Source organism: Scomber scombrus, chromosome 13, assembly GCF_963691925.1.
Source record: "Scomber scombrus chromosome 13, fScoSco1.1, whole genome shotgun sequence".
NCBI lineage: Eukaryota > Metazoa > Chordata > Actinopteri > Scombriformes > Scombridae > Scomber > Scomber scombrus.
Genome location: NC_084982.1, coordinates 21,130,556 through 21,143,783, shown reverse-complemented (window position 1 = coordinate 21,143,783; position 13,228 = coordinate 21,130,556). Strand labels below are relative to the sequence as shown.

General features: G+C 37.1%; 1 protein-coding gene across 1 annotated transcript in view; it reads left to right on the top strand.

Annotated features, from left to right (window-relative positions):
- Window positions 1–13,228, top strand: part of lrp1bb (low density lipoprotein receptor-related protein 1Bb) — a 194,308-nt gene that overhangs the window by 161,478 nt on the left and 19,602 nt on the right. The window contains exons 67-78 of the mRNA XM_062431318.1: window positions 3,310–3,426; window positions 4,579–4,685; window positions 6,411–6,543; window positions 7,190–7,296; window positions 7,547–7,679; window positions 8,098–8,220; window positions 8,403–8,525; window positions 10,242–10,385; window positions 10,675–10,809; window positions 11,898–12,017; window positions 12,231–12,472; window positions 12,873–13,096. Coding sequence (XP_062287302.1) covers window positions 3,310–3,426; window positions 4,579–4,685; window positions 6,411–6,543; window positions 7,190–7,296; window positions 7,547–7,679; window positions 8,098–8,220; window positions 8,403–8,525; window positions 10,242–10,385; window positions 10,675–10,809; window positions 11,898–12,017; window positions 12,231–12,472; window positions 12,873–13,096 — 1,708 coding nt within the window. The remainder of the gene's footprint in view (window positions 1–3,309; window positions 3,427–4,578; window positions 4,686–6,410; window positions 6,544–7,189; window positions 7,297–7,546; window positions 7,680–8,097; window positions 8,221–8,402; window positions 8,526–10,241; window positions 10,386–10,674; window positions 10,810–11,897; window positions 12,018–12,230; window positions 12,473–12,872; window positions 13,097–13,228) is intronic.

Here is a 13,228-nt window from a genome sequence, read left to right as displayed (position 1 = left end):
ACAAACAGTGACACAAATTAATCATAACTCTACCACCAGCAAACACATTAAGTCTGTCAGTGTTCAAGTTACACTGTGGTAATAGTATTGTAGCCAGTAGGCCTTCATAGCTGAAATATAGCACTTAAAGATCACAGGTAAGTATTTTCCATTATCAGATAATGTATGATATGTCATACAAAACCTGCCAGAACCTTTATTATATTATCACCACCTCTAAAGAGAAATGAAATAAATAAATAACTAAACTCAGAACTTTGGGCCTGTTTCTAAATAGCTCATTTGTCATTTGCCTGGAAAAAATAACCATGGGAGTGTGTTTCCTACATCCATTTCCCCAAATCTTGCTTTTGTGGCTGACATAAGACACCTGCCTCACAAAGGCGTGTGATCAGGAAGTCAAGAGGGCTCGTTTTTAATGCATGGCAGAAATGATAAGAAAGAGGCTGCTGGACTGGATGTACTGGCAGGAGGTGCAGTCCAGCAGCCAACACTACAAGGACTTATTTAGAAACACTGATCTGATAACAAATCACTCACAAGCAACAGCCTGTAAGCCATGATACATAAAAAACATCCTGCACTTGTCCAGATCAGTCATGTTACATGCATTATTGACTAGTTAAACTCAGCCGCACTGACTGGAGTTGCACACACAGGTCATTAATTTTAATTAATTTTTCATGGTACTGCATTTCTTATATCGTTAATTGCAGAATTTGTAAGGCTAAGAGTTATTTATCAGTTTTTCAAGACCACCCCAGGTCTTGAAAGCCAGGTGCTGATGGTTTAAAGGCTCAAATAAGAATTTAGAGTATTATTAAGAGAAGGTTTTTTTTATGTTTGCTTTGATGTTTGACACCTTACTCCTCCTGTCAATAGATTCTTTTTTTATTTTAAGTTGGTTTCATGTAGAGGTTTTGCTGTTTGTCATGTGTTATTTAGAGTAAATTACTGTGAAAAGAGCCTAATGTTATGCTGTATTTGCTAAATGTCTATCCCACTTTCTGTTGCTTTACTGATGATTGACTTTAGCCCTTCAAACAGGATTATCTGCAGCGTTTGTCAGCATCACCTGATTATTCATCACCTGAAGTTCTCAACACTTCAGAGCACAACAAATAGATAATGCTGTTGTATAGCTATTTTTATTCTCACTATGAATTACCCCAGACTGTTTAAGGAAGTGTTGCTTGTTAGCACAGTAATGAGCTCTGACTTAGCTGGGAAATATAGCTTTTTTTTCCCTGTGTCACCTCTTTTATATGCTGTAAGTGACTGAACTGCTTCCTAATGAATTGCTTTGCCTCGTGTCCTCTGTTGCTCAACTCAGCTTTCCCCCCTGATTCTCTCCTCCTGCTGTCATGTTGGAAAGAGATCAAGGCAGAATCTGCCACCCTCCTTTTTTGACGCATCTCTTCCCTAACTGATAGCAGCGTTACCTTGGCCATTATCCCTGATGATGCCTCCGCTGAAATGACTTTTTAAAAGGGAGCTCTCAGTTTGACTTTGAAAACCCACCCTGAGGAAGTATTGCTTGAACAAATATCAAAACATCTGTTCTTTTTGAGGGAAAATGCTTATATTTAGAATAATTCTAACTCAGGTCATTAATATTTAACACTGGTATGCCCATTCTGTCAACTGATTGACCCAAGTCTAGTGACCAGGTGCCATTTGAATATTCAGTTTGCAACCTCACTGCTAGATGCCACTACATCTAACACGCTGGTCCTAGGCAGATATAATAGATTGCAAAGCTGTTATAAGTTTCTGTAAGTGTTTGCTATGAGTAAAGTTAAAAAATATTAGTAAATCTATGCAAGAGCAACACAAAACGTTGTGACATTGACTGTGACTGTATATAAATGTAGACAATGTGTCTCCATTTCTTACGCAAAAGTGTAGCCAAAACATAACCTTCCCGTGAGCTGCCATCTTGCTTGTGTGACATAATTTGTAGCTTGAGTCTGCGCAGTAGAGTCGGGTGGCGGGATGACAGCCCACGGGACACGCCCCCTAAGCTGTTGCCTCAAAAGTATAGGTCACTTTTAACCTGTGCTGCAGCCAGCCACCAGGGGGCGATCAAGATGTTTTGGCTTCACTTTTGGGGCACTGTCTTCATGACCATAGTTTTACACAGTCAATGTCATAACAGACTATGAATGAATTACTCGAATTTGAATGATGAATGATGAACATGAATGATGGACATTTACATTTCACTATTGTAATTTTTCCTCAAAATCACAATTTCACAAGTAACAATTTATATTTGACCAGTAGCTATATATTTTTCCTTGTATGCAAATGTTTGATCTACAAAAAAATTCTAAATTATAAGTTATGTATAATAAAATGATTTTGATGTATACAACTATGATAATTAACATACACTTGCAAAACAATGTCACAAGCTACAAGCAATTATGAAGAATTATACTATACTATACCTTGTAAATGATTATAAAATGTTTTATAATGTGTTATGATTGTTGTTATCAAACATTATGAATATGTATTAGTGTTTATAACTATAGTGCAGTGCTGTAAGCAGATTATAACACATTATACATATGTTTTTAATGCATTATAGATAGGTGCATCATAGAAAGTGTTGGTAAATCAATAACATCACAAACAATAAGCTTTAAGTTTCAGAGCATTCAAGTGGAGAGGATGAGTCATGCACCGTCAGTTAGAAGACAAACCAGAGAACCTTGTTTACAATCGTACTTGCACAATTTGCACTTACATATGTTGTGAAAAGAAAATATGAGAAAATATCTGTTTCATTTTTGAGCTTAGTACTTACTATATCCAAGTACATTACATTGAAGACAGAGAAGCTTTGTGCTGATATCCAAAGCAGTCTGTCACAGTCTAAAAGACATGGCATTTAAAATATCAATACCTCACTTTCAGGCCTGCTGTTGGTACTTGTTAGCACTGACAGGACAGTGGAAAGAAACATAGTTTGTGTTTGGAATACAACAAAGCCAAAATCAGACTCAGCATTTGTTGTTTTCTATATTCCTCTTGGATGTCTTTTTGAAGAAAGTTCAATTTTGCCATCTTCATGTCACATATTTTGTTGAGGATCATTGGTAGCACGGTCAGGTATTTCATCTTACGGTGTGTTAGCCTCTGGAGTGCACACTGTGTTTTGAACTCAGTGTCAGACTTGCTCGGGGAAACCCTGAGGAAACGATGATTACACCCAGAAAATATGATAGCTAGCACACCATTAATATTCATGCTCTTTGAAGCCATTTTCATCTTTGTGTTTGTTTGCTCCTGATGAAAAAGATGAAAAGACCTGCGGACCTCATGAATTCCGCTGCGAGAATAACAACTGCATCCCAGACCACTGGAGGTGTGACAGCCAGAATGACTGTGGAGACAACTCAGACGAGCAGAACTGCAGTGAGTACCTGACTCGCTCACTTTCTGTCAGCTCAGTTTGTTCATTTATATAGACTGTTGACGTTCCACATGCTCTTAGGCAGTGAAGAATTGGACTCTGAAGACACCTGACTGCCCCTCCCACCAACACAACCACCCTAACACCTATCTCCCTTTCTCTGTCTCTCTCTCTCTCTCTCACTCAAACACACACACACAAATACACATCCTTGTATGTACATTGTTGGTGATGTTTTCCACTATCAAGTCAGCCAGCCTCAACTCTCTCTTTCAAGCTTATTATCTGTGCTATTTCCCCGAGAATAATGTGAGTCTCAGGCTCCTGAGCTCTTGATATCATCTCTCCTCTGTAATTTACTGAGCACATATTCCCTTTTGTTTAGATACTCATCATCTCTTTTAGAAGAAAACTTTTTATTTTCACATGAAGTGACACTGTGCACACCTTGTTAAATTTCATATCGTTTGTGCATTCAAGTCCTTGCATGTGTGAGTGGGATTGTTTGCCTGTATGTTATATAAGTATGTGCATGCCGTCTGTGTGTTTTTGCTGAGTATCCATAATTTACATGATTTATTAGATGCTTATTCCCCATACCTATTAATGTCACTTAAAATGCAAATAAAAGCCAGTCAAGTGTTGGGTGGCAAAGAATTAAGCAGGTGGACCAGCAGACAGTGGAGTGGCTGCAAATCAGATTTTGCTGCAATGCCTGCTGTGAGTCTCTGTTGCAGCACAGCTCATAACACACACCCTGAGTGAGCTAACAATATACGATAACGAGGGGAGGGCCCAGACCGTGGATCTGATGCAGCTGTTTAGCTGCGTCCTAATATTGTCCTTAGGGACAGACTTGCACTAAATGGCAGTTACACAATTTTTGGTATCAGAGAGTATGTTGCCCCCTCAATTGCCAGCGAAGCAATGAATGTATTTACATGCTGATCAGCTTCACTAGTGTTCTCCACTTCTAATACAAAATGACTCTAATTAACTAAAACGATGGTTTTGCCAAGGCATTAGCATGTGATTTTACACACACACATTTGGCTGATAACTCTATCTGGGGATATCTGTTTGTTGTGTATAGTGCTGGAAAATGAAATACTTCTGGCTTGATTTTGTGTCTTTTGTATTTTTTCCAAACTCAGAACCAGTCACCTGCAACCACAAGGACTTTGCGTGTGCTAACGGAGACTGCATCTCCTCCCGCTTTCGCTGTGATGGGGACTATGACTGCTTAGACAATTCAGATGAGGCCAGTGTTTGAGATATGTGTACCACTTACTTATAAATCAAAGAGGGAGCTGAACCCACACTGGTTCTGTTAATGAGGCACTGATATTTGCAAGACACTAAATTAAAAATGAAATACTGCATACTTCAAAGTAGAAGAACCCTTTTAAATCATAAATCATCATTTTGGACATTTTGCTTTTTCTGACATATTGCTTTTCTCAATATGAACAATTGTGAGAAATCATGCTATGTCATATACTCTTATATCACCATTTGTTAAATGATCTATTAAGTCATTAGTCAGTACTGGCTAATATATAAATTACAGGTCAGTTTACAGAATGTATTATTGTGAAGATAATACAAAGGACATTAAAGGACATAAAGACTTCAACCAAATTACAATTAGCACTGTCCAAAATACAGTATATATATTTGGGTACCGTAATTGAGTCTGTAATCTCCTTTAAATGTCTGTTTGTATCTGAGCTTGCAGCACAAGAACAGAATAAATATCCCAAATGGAATGGGAAGTGAAATTGGATGGGTATTCTGCCACTTGCAAAGAAAATAATCATATTTTAGGCACAATTAATTGTCTTGATCCAAATCTCCTTGTCATGGTCGCTGGATTCCAAAACAATGCTGGACAGAAAATATTTATGTGATGAGTTATTATACCTTCAAGTATATTAGTGCATGAAATAACCTATATTCATTTGCTTTTGGAAAAACAAATCTCCTTATGCAGTTCAGCAAAACAAAGACATAAATATGCTTGAACATCTTAATTTATAGAGCTTCAAATTGCCATTGTAATTTTACATTCTCATAATATGTGGAGAAATTAACTTAAACTCATGGTGTGAGGACATTTTTGCAGGTTTCTTAAAAAAGCCCCATCGGTGATAATAATGCAGAGCAATTCATAATTCAAGGACAAATGCTTGTTATTACGATGCATTATTCTTGTTAATTTATTGCTCTGTTCAACATTGGCACGGCAATTTTTATATGTAATCCTTCCCCATGCAAAGCAGTGCAACCCTAATTAACCCTTTATTATGTGTCTCCCCAGTGGCAGCTTTCTGGGTCAGCGCAGTCAAATAGTTTCAGGAAAGCAAGTTGCCTTTTAATGGCCTTTATAATAAATACTGATTATTAAATGCTGTTATTTACAGAGGTCTTGATTTGGGTAGATTGCCCATCCAATTATTATGTTGAGAACAGTCAATATTTTCTTGAGTGTGTAAAATTGAGTTTTGGTTGTGACCTGTACTAAGTAGACATAGTTACTCTACTCTAGTAAACTTCAGACTTAACATCTTTTCTTTACATAAACGGATGCAAACAACAGTATTTATTCAAAATTAGAAGGTATTCGCAAGTGTATAAACATACAGTTGATAAAATAAGTATATATATTTATTTATATATAGAGAAAATACATACATATATATGTGTGTGTATATATATTCAAACCACAAAGGCCTCCCCACCTATTCAACACTTTCAAGCCCTGAAACCCAAACATTATGAAAAATGAACCTTGCTTTGAATATATTTCAGAGCAGTTACATAAGAGTTGTGCTTGTACTATAATGGGGGCTCCAGAGCCAAGACAGATATTTCATAGATTAAAAGTGTTTTCTACTACCAGTAACCATGCACTGTATGATCATTTTAATGTGAAGGAGATCTCCAACCATATATTTACATCATCTTTCACTTTATTGGTTCACAGAAAGGCTGCGAGGCACGCTGTGCAGATGACCAGTTTCGGTGCAACAACAACCTCTGCATCTCGCAGAAGTGGCTTTGTGATGGCCAAGAAGATTGTAAGATGGGAGAGGATGAGAAAAACTGCCAGGGAACAGGTGCAACACTTATAGTCTATCAAACCAGTTTACACATTGCTTGTTTCTAAGTCTTTTATTTTCAGGAATGTTTTTACTATGGGACAAATCCATTACATTTTGTGACACTGGCTTAATCATTGTAACACATAAATTCAAATTTGGTTGAAGAAATGTCCCCCCTATTATCATCTATTCTTTAAGACATTCTAGACATATACAGTAAAAAAATATAAGTTGAATGAATGATTTTAATTTTCATAGACCTAATTTATGTATTCAGTACTACTTAGTACTTCCATGCTAATTTTCAGCCCTTGAAAAGAAAATGCTCTGCAGTACAATATGTGATAATTATGTGGAGAAGTAGAAATCTCTCTCTACTGCTGATTTCCTCTATTGAGTCCCATCGTTCATTACTGGCCAAGTACTGTGAAGTACTTTATTCATCACCAGGTAGTACATGCAATGTGATCTTGCTGGCCTGCAGGAAAACACTGTACTATATTTAGATGTCAGGAGTTCCAATAATCTCTCTCCAGCATCACCATGATGTGGTGTTTTCCACTTGTTCATATAAAGAAAAACTGTAAAGGTCTCACTTGAGTGATCTCTAGGTGAGAAAAGGCCAACTTGTTCCTGACTGATATGCTTTGCTCATACCCAGTAGTCCCTTCGTGCTCTGTGAACGAGTACGTATGTGCCAGTGGAGGGTGTGTGTCAGCTAGCCTGCGGTGTGATGGACATGACAACTGTCTGGATGGCTCAGATGAGGTCAGTACAGTTTAACACAATTCAATATGCTGTACTTCTCCTGACTATTTCCTTTCTGTTCCCAGCAATTGTATGACTTTTAGATAGTTTAGCTTCACTGCTTACAGTAGTTCAGTACTGAAGAGCTGCTTGTCCAGTCATAGAGCAACCCACTTTAAAATCATTCAGTGTATAGTGTTTTTTTTCTGATTTCAGCTGACATCACTAGAATTGACCATTTTGCTGATTTGTGGTATTTCTATGCTGACAGATTGGCTGTGTAAAGGAGTGCAGAGAAGATGAGTTTCTATGTCTGAATCGTGCTCACTGTATCCCTCGGCGCTGGCGCTGTGATGACGTTTTAGACTGCATGGACCACAGTGATGAGGAACACTGCAGCCAGGGTAGGTGTGAGTGTGACCCAACAGTACATGAGTGTGTTAATGGTTTCTGGAAAAACACCACAAAAAAACAAAAAAGATTGTCAGTTGCTATCTGAAATCTTTACACTGAAACTATGTCATGTAAACCATTTAACAGCCTTTACTATAAAGGGAAGATAGGAACATATTTGGTAGATGTAAATAAAAATACAGTGAGAATGAGAGATTTGAGAAGAGATGAAAGACAAAAAATTATTTTATACTTTGTTTTTGTGAGGAAAAATGATCTAAGGCTGTCAGGACCATTATGCAAAATGATCAGTCATTATAAATCTTGTCATGTACGCTTTTTTTACCTTCTACAACCTTGAATGCACTTTTCTACCAGGGTTAGTCATAAAAGTCTGTGGGAGAGTATCACTTATCTGTGTAATTGCAGGAGCTTTCTTCTGCCGTGCTGATGAATTCATTTGCAACAACACCTTATGCAAACTCCACACATGGGTGTGTGACGGCAAGGACGATTGCGGAGATAATTCTGACGAAGACATAGACATGTGTGGTGGGTTGAATTGTCACTCAAAAAGCTTTCCTTTGAAGACAATTGATGCATATTTTATAAGACACTACTTTTCTTTTTCCTAAGAGGGAATATTTCATTGTCTTTTCATACAAGATTCCATACAGTTTTTTTTTTTTTTTTTAAGTCATATCCATTAGCTTTTTGTGTCTTTTCATCTGCAGCAAAACTTCCCTGTCCTCCTACAAGGCCATTCCGTTGCAGAAATAATCACGTGTGTCTGCGAACGGATCAAGTCTGCAACAAAGTGGATGACTGTGGTGACAACTCGGATGAAGAAGAGTGTGGTGAGCATAAATAAAGCTGCGATAAGCAAACTGTTATATGAAAGTACAGTTAAACATAAGGCCATTTTTTTTAAACACAGTGCACAAGTTTACTTCTATTATTAGATAACCAAGCTCCCCAGACGCACTTATCCCAGACATGCGGAGGTACATATACGGTTTCATTCTAATTGAAAATACAGTAATCTTATCAGCCAAAAGCATTAATTAGGGATGGGAAAGAAATTGGCATCCCATGACCGCTGTTCATTATGAGCGTTTTCATGCAGACAGGAAATTATCCAACCCGACCTTTTTAGCACGTCACCCCTGAAAAGAACCCGTATCACATTTTGTCCATGTATGAGCTGTGAACTGTTGAACCAAAGAATGATTTTTCTCTCTCAGATTATTTAACTTTAATGATTTTAAAGGCCTGAAGAGGTCAGTTTATCCAAGAAAAGAAAAGAAATGATATTTTTGACTTCTCATTCCATGTGTGGTGTCCTTTGATATAAAATATCAAACACCATGTAGGTTGGTAAATGTTAACATGCCCAGTAGTTTTCTCATGATGTGGGATCCTGACCCGTAATTCATAAGAGGATTCTTGACGCTGAACTGACCCTGACTTGCACTACTTTATATCATGGAGTCATGCATTGACTTTTTCAGATATTATGAAAAAGCATGTTTTCTCTGTAGATTTATTATTTTCATTTTTTTTCTCATAATTAAAGACATGATTTTGAAGTATCGGCCACTTAGTGAGATTTACAAGTTTCATTGTAAAACATTTGGTTAACGCAACATAAAGGTTCAAATTAATTTAGTTCATTTCATTTTTTACTCTAATATGCCCAAAGGCACAACCACTGCAGGTCATTTTATCATAGTATTCTGACATGTTCCCCCTGCTGTGAATGACAACATGGAGCAGGCCAAAAAGGAAGGGACAAATCACATCATTCATCTTTTACTCTTTCATTCTCTCTGTCCTCCCTTCTTTTTCCTCTCTGATTCCATTGATACAACCATCAATCTCTTACCTCACTCCATTACCTCCCTCTATTGTATGCCTCTTACCTCCATCCATCCCCTCAATCTCACCTTAATCCCGTCATCCTCGCCGTTCACCTCTCTATCAATTAATTCTGTTCCTTCCCTTCCTTCGCTCCTTTGTGCTCAGAGTGAATGTCAAACTCTCATTCTTTGTCTGTGTATGTTGTGAGGAAAGATGACAAATGTGATGTTAATTCAAGTAAACTGATGACCAAAGACAAAAAAATATGCGAAGTACCTTGACAATTTTGCAGGCTAGATAATTAGCAAACAGCTGTTTCTGTGATCGTGTCTGTCTTTTATTGTAGCAACTGTTACAATCTCAGTGTTGACTATATGAGTTAAAAAGGATCAGAAAGAAGAGATTTTGTTTACAAATGGATTTTGTTTCACAGCCAGTAACAAAGGTAATCTGGGATATTTAAGAAAGATGAGATTTATTTAAAAGGCAGTTTAAGAAAAGTGAAAATTATAAGATAGTGTAGCTAGTAGACCACCAAATATTTATCTCCTTGAATTTTAACAATACTGTAATTATTGTCAGACTTTGGACACTTTCATCTTATACTACACTATCTCTTGGAACTAAAAGCGACATATTTGTATATTTGATGCTGTTTAGTTACACTAGGTTATGAGTTCTTGTCTTTTAAACTGATACTGTGTGTACTAAAGCAGAGGTGGTGGCTGGAAGACCTCGGCCTTGTGGGAAGACAGAGTTCACCTGCAGTAATCGACGCTGTATTCCAATCCAGCTGCAGTGTGACCTCTTCAGCGACTGCGGTGATGGCGGCTCGGATGAGCAAGACTGCAAGGCCCGTAAGCACAGAGCCAATTGACTTAAGCAACCAGATCAAAGGAGTGTTCGGAAGAGATGAAAAGTACCGAATGTCACCACAATGTTATCAGGAGGCTCAGCAATCTCCTCATTTTAGATGTGATGTTTTGTTATTTATGGTAATATATGTATGCCAATGTTTGAGGTGTGTTGTGTACTATATGAAAGAGGATGATGTCCTATTGGCTTTTGCACATCAAAAGAAAAGCACAGCAGGTGTCTAAGATGCAGAGGATTGATGTGTAATCAAAGTCCTATCTTTATTTGTAGTATCCAGCGGAGATGTATGTGGAAAGAAAACAAATCCATGTGGAGAGGATGCAATTTGCAACCAGACAAATATTATTGCTGTATGTCAATGCAAACCGGGCTTCAAGAGGAACCAAAAGACGAACCAGTGTGAAGGTAGTATATGGTCAATTTTGTTCTGTCTTCCTATAATAACAGTAAATTATATAACAAATACTGGTATCTGACCACATCAGAGACACGTGTTGAATTTCCTGTGGTATCTCATATCTTTTTCATGCACATTTGTGATGAAGAACAGTTGATACAACATATCGAGGGCTGGTAGTTAATTTGATCTGTTTTTCATGGATCAACCAGATTCAGCTGTAAAGAATAAATCAGGTTTTGGTGTAACAATCTTAAGGCCCTATGCGTAGAACTGAATGAGAATTTCCGTGACTAAGGAATAAGCTGTTAAAAAAAAAGAGGCCAACCAAATACATTTTATGAGAAAGTGAGAAAAACCCAAGCCAGTGCTTAGCAATCTACATTGTTAAAGTGGACTCAAATAATGTAGGTTAAGCCTATTGCAAATTATGTCAAAACATGCCAAACTATGGCCTCTAGTTTCACTGCAGTGAACTGGCAGTACCAAATCTTGCATTTAGTGATCTGGAGAATCTCTAGAGAGATACATGATAAATTAAAAGAAAGATAAAGTTGGCTAAAGTAATACAATTAAATACTGGTATGAAGTACATTGAGTCACTTTAGGAGTGCTGTAAAAATGTATTAAATATTTGCTTTCCAAATGTTTCCCACCCACACCCTCTCCATAATGCATGTTTGCTTGTTATGTCTACTTCCACTGAACTTGTACATTTTAGATGAAGGATATCGCTTTCAGTCATTTAGACTTAAGAGATGATAGCTTTTATTGTTTTGTCAACCCTGTGAACTGGTTCTGGTTTTCCACTTGAGGTTTTTTTGTTAAGTAATCAAGGTTCAAGGGTGCCACTTACAGAGAAAATTGAAATAAGGCTCAGACTGTATTTCTAGCTTATGCATATATTTTGGCCTTGGCATATTTGTTCTGTGCTACAATATATTTGTTATGAATTTCTCTTCATCTCTTAATGTGTTTAAAGTGTTTCATCAACGACAAAAAATATGAATAAATACTTTGGAGCGTTTATAGTCTAGAAACTTTTCCTTAAGCAACTTTTTTTTTTTAAATGAGTTGTTCTCTCTTTTCTTTCCAGAGATTAATGAATGTCTGCAGTTTGACACGTGTCCTCATTATTGCACAAACACTAAAGGATCTTTTAAGTGCACATGCGACAGAAATTATAAGGAGATCAATGGCAACTGCATAGCAAAAGGTAAGGTCCTAAAGTTTAATATCAAACATTCCTGTGTATACTGGCTTGCTAAATTGGTGATATGACCTTGTTACAAGATTACAACGTTAAACTGTATGTGTATGTGCTGTGCTTAAACTGTTGTCTAATACCCAAAATGGAATTCAACCAATTATCTCATGTTTTCTTTCTTTCTTTCTTTTTTTTTTTACACATTAATAACTCACCGGGCAGGACCAGAAGAACGAGTGCTCTACATAGCTAATGATACTGAAATCCGAAGTTTTGTGTATCCATTTAACCAGAGCAATGGACACAAACTGCTCACTCACATTGAGGACAATGCCCGCATTATTGGGATGGATGCTCTGTTTCACCACCAAAAGTTCATCTGGGCTACCCAATTTAACCCTGGTGGGATTTTTTACAAAGAAACTCTAGACAGAAGTCAAACTAAAACAAATGTCAGAAACATTGTAAGTATATTTAACCTGTGAGTGTGTTAATGACTGTTTTTGTTTTTTTTGTTGTTGTTCAATGTACTGTGTATAGTATACTTTCTAAATTTGCTGGTTGAGACATTAAGAATCTTTTTTTTTTTTTCAAAGTCCAGCTTTTGTGTAAATATGTTTGACTATTATTATTATGATTAACATAAAAGCTGATTGTAAAATGCAATGACTCTTTATGTTGCCTGTCAATTCAAGATTAGGTGATGAAAATAATTAACTTACATATATTTTTATACAGTAGACTGCATTGTGCCACATGTCTCCCTGCTATTTCTTTTATTCATTTTTACAACCATTAATGTGAATGTACTGCATATAGTAACACTGACCAGAGTACTGACTTTGTGGCTGTTATTTGTTGCAGTGTTCAGACTTTCGACGCCCCAGAGATATTTCTGCTGACTGGATCACAGGCAATATTTATTGGACTGATCACTCACGGATGCACTGGTTCAGCTATTACACGGCCCACTGGACTAAGTTACGATACTCCATAAATGTGGGCCAGCTTAAGGGACCAAATTGCACCCGCTTGATCACTGACATAGCAGGAGAGCCTTATGCCATCACTGTCAACCCATCCCGAGGGTAAGTTTTGTAGTTTGAACTGGTAAAACACATGCCCAACTTCCATTTATTCATTTATTTTTTTCACTCATTTATTGAGAATCATCTGGCTAAGTCACTATTCCATGTTCAGTGTCATTTTAAATGCAACTT